The sequence below is a fragment of the Arachis hypogaea genome, chromosome 9 (assembly GCF_003086295.3).
Source record: "Arachis hypogaea cultivar Tifrunner chromosome 9, arahy.Tifrunner.gnm2.J5K5, whole genome shotgun sequence".
Classification (NCBI taxonomy): Eukaryota; Viridiplantae; Streptophyta; class Magnoliopsida; order Fabales; family Fabaceae; genus Arachis; species Arachis hypogaea.
Window position 1 is genome coordinate 38,126,395 of NC_092044.1, and position 4,005 is coordinate 38,130,399.

Genomic DNA, 4,005 nt, shown 5'->3' on the forward strand with positions numbered 1-4,005 from the left:
CCATTCCTTGAAGTCTCTCGGAGCTCCATGATACATGCGGGAAAACCTAAATAGTTTTTCAAATTTGTCTGTATACTCAGACACAGACATAGCACCCTGCTTCAGTTGCAGTAACTCCAGTTCCTTGGCCGTCTTGACAGAATTTGGAAAGTACTTTTTATAAAATTTCACCTAGAAGGCATCCTAAGTGATAGGGTCATCACCCTGCTGCAGGAGACATCGGACTCCTTACCACCAATGCGATACTTCTCTAGTGAGCAAATAGGTAGCAAACTCAACAGATCGCTCTTCAGGTACCAACTGCGCTTGCAGTGCTCGCCCCATAGCCTGAAACCCAGTATCGGCTTCAGTCAGATTGGTGGTTCCCTTGAACTTAGGTGGATTAATCTTTAAGAAGGTTGCCACTGTCATTAGGCCCTGAGCTCCACTTCTGCCATTGCCATTATTATTTATCTATTGCCTAAGAGCCTCCGCAGTGGCCTGCATAGCAGCTAGTACGACCTCTCTCACAGCCTCGACCACATCCACGAGGCGCCATCTGGTCCCTATACACACCAAACAAACGATATCAAGTTGATCAGTCTCAATATCAGAAGTATAGTGCTTCAAAGTACCAAAGGTACACTCGTGGACTTCATGCTAGATGTATCGGTTAGATACCCTAACTAGAACAAGCACAGACTCAGAGTATGCATTGAAGCATAAGCAATTCCATCCCTCAGACTCACAAGGACAAACTACTCTGATACCATAATAACGGCCCAGACTACCCGCTAGCATGATATTATCCGCTTTGGTACACAAGGCCTCACGATTTTGCCTTTGACAATAGGGATGATAGCCGAAGCCCCTCACACTCACTCGTCAAAATGCGTCATGCTAGGTAGAGGTATCCACACTCTTATAAGGCATGCTTCGTTCCCCTCCCTAACCGATGTGGGACCTTACATAAACCACTCACACTTAAATAGCACAACTTTAAATTGGCTATAATAGTCTAACTCAACAATATCCATGATTCTACATAATATCTTATATTGACCTTGATTAGTTTTTTGTCCTTAACACTAGCAAAGCTTGTAGTTTCAGCCACCACAGTGACACTATTGTTTTGCATTTTTCGCATCACTTCTCGCCACTTAGTATGAAATCTGTACCCATTGACGACATAAGCAGAAAATGATTTTATAACCTTATCATCATCCTTTATGGCACGTCCTGTAAACCATTCTATAAAGTCTTCATTTTGATCTTTAACAATGTTCCACTTTCGCTTCCGCTTGGCTTGCTTTTGTTGCTCACCATATTCTCTACAAGGGATGTTTGTTATTATGTAATACTACTAAAATTAGTCTAAGGAATAGAACAAATGAGACGTTCAATTTTACCTAATGTAAGGCTCCATATTAACACAACTGTTCAATACATATGCATTAGCTTGAAGGAGTGACTTCTCATCCAAAATAATTAGTTGCCCTTTTTTTTCACCCAATGGAATTTCCTTGTTTGTGAACAAATTTGAATCAGGATCTTTGTTTGAAGTGCCTTCATCATTATTCCGAGATACTCTGTTGAATCTTGTTTTCACTCCCTCATGTAAATATCTTGAACAAAAAGTTAAACACTCTTCAGCTAAATAACCCTCTGCAATTGATCCTTCCAGACGACTTCTATTGCGAACATACCCTTTTAGTGTGCACCTATATCTCTCAATCGGATACATCCATCAAAACTGGACGAGACCACCTAACCTTACCTCATTAGCGAAATGAATAGGCAAATGAACCATTATATCAAAAAAGGTAGGGGAAAATTTTTCTCTAACTGGCACAAAGTCTCTACAATCTTTGAATCTACACCATTAATCCCTTCTAAAAATATTTCCTTTTGACATAGCTGACGAAAAAAGGAACACAAGGGAACTAGAAGAATAGCAACATGATCTGGAAGAATGCTCTTGATTGGTATTTGCAACAGGTAATGCAACATAAAGTGAGCATCATGAGTCTTATAACAGTAAAGCTTTCTCTCTTCTTGTTGTACACAACGAGAAATGTTTGAAGCACTTTCATCTGGCAATTTTGTTTTCTTCAAAACACCACAAAAAATGGATTTCTCCCCTTTGGTCATTGAGAAGCATGCTCTAGCAAGTTTAGTTCTTTTGCCATCCTTTGTATTTTTTGGGTGAGGATTCTTTTGAATGCCCATCTCCTTAAGATCATAACGAGCCTTTACATGGTCCTTCGTCTTTCCAGGAATATCCAATAAGGTACCAACTATACTATCGACTATATTTTTTTCTATATGCATTACATCAAGGTTGTACCTGATCATACAATGCTGCCAATATGGTAACTCAAAAAAGATTGATTTTTTTCCATTGGCCTTTACTTTTGTTTTACGTCTTCCCAAAGGCATTATCTACTGACTTTATCATATCTAGAACCTCTTCACCGGTTAACATTCGTGGTGGATCCCTGAATTCAGTTTTTCCATTAAAAGATCTCTTGTTAGAGCTCCATGCGTTATCAACTGGCAAAAATCTCCTATGGTCCATGTAAATTGTCTTTTGGCTATGTTTCAAATAACAAAAAGAAGTATCATGGTTACAACATGGGCAAGCCAACTTCCCTTTGGTACTCCAACCAGACAACATGGCATACGCTGGAAAATCATTGATTTTCCAAAGAAGTGCAGCATACATTCGAAAAGTTTCTTTTTTGAAAGAGTCATATGTATCTATCTCTAACTCCCATAGCTCCGTCAGCTCTTCAATCAATGGTTGCAAAAAAATGTCAATATTATTTCCTGGTGAACAAGGTCCAGGTATGAGTAAAGAGAACATGCAATATTCTGACTTCATGGACATCCACGGGGAAACGTTGTACACCATTAAGACAATTGGCCATGTGTTATGTGCCACGTTCATAGTTTGAAAAGGATTAAAATCATCACTTGCCAAACCAAGCCTCAAGTTTCGAAGTTCTTTTGAAAAGTTTGGGTACCGACTATCGAAGTTCTTCCATGCTTGACCATCAGAAGGGTGCCTTATGCAACCGTCTTTCAAACGCTGCTCATCATGCCACCTCAATGCCTCTGCTGTGTTTGGGCACATAAAAAGCCTTTTAAGCCTTGGTATTAAAGGAAAGTATCTTAGGGTCTTCACAGCAACCTTATAAACTTTATTTGGAAGCACAAAGTCATCTTCATTGCCATCCATAGTAGGAGTCAGTCAGTCAGATTATATTGAGACTCTCCACAGATATGACAAATTGAGTCATTTATGTACTCATTCCGATATAGCATGCAGTCATTAGGACATGCATCAATTTTTTCATAGTCAAGGCCCAAGTCTTTAATCATATTCTTAGCTTTATTAAAAGAAGTGGGAATGTTCAAATCAGGTATAGCTTCTTTTAATAACTCCAAGAGGGAGGTAAAAGATGTGTTACTCCAACCATGTAAACACTTCAAGTGGTAGAGATGAATGATAAATGATAATCTCAAAAATCTAATAGTACAATTCGGATATAATTCTTGACCTGCTTCATCTATCAACTTATAAAATCGCTTCGCATCTTTATTCAACCCGCTGTTTCCCTCTTTAAGATTTGCCATATCTCCGAATGCATGACGCAGCAACCCATCAATTTTATCAAAGCTGCCTCGATCATCCATGTCACGTTCCACAACTATTGAGATTATTGGTTCCCCATGATTGATCCATCTTTTATAACTTTTGACAAACACGTAGCAAATAAGATGCTCATATACAGCATCTCGTTCACGCCAATAAGTATTTCCACACTTTACACACGGACCTGGATTTCTCTTCCAACCAGTTGTCCAATTAAAAAGGAAAACTTTAAAAAATTATTAACACCATCTATATACTTGTTCTCAAATCTTGGTGAATCTATCCAATCTTTTGATAGAATATGATTAAACCTAACAATGTAAATATCTGAACTTACTAAACAAGATCTTGTAGGTCAATTATAGTGA

The 4,005-nt window shown here is 38.6% G+C and overlaps 1 protein-coding gene across 1 annotated transcript; it reads right to left on the reverse strand.

Annotated features, from left to right (window-relative positions):
• Nucleotides 1-506: 506 nt before the first annotated feature.
• LOC112709103 (uncharacterized) lies at nt 507-3,220 on the reverse strand. Its single transcript, XM_025761001.1, has 6 exons — nt 2,664-3,220; nt 2,430-2,573; nt 1,826-2,326; nt 1,389-1,604; nt 1,043-1,310; nt 507-545 (listed from the first exon to the last, which is right to left on the reverse strand). The coding sequence occupies exons 1-6, from the start codon at nt 3,218-3,220 to the stop codon at nt 507-509; spliced, it is 1,725 nt and encodes a 574-aa protein (XP_025616786.1).
• Nucleotides 3,221-4,005: the final 785 nt, after the last annotated feature.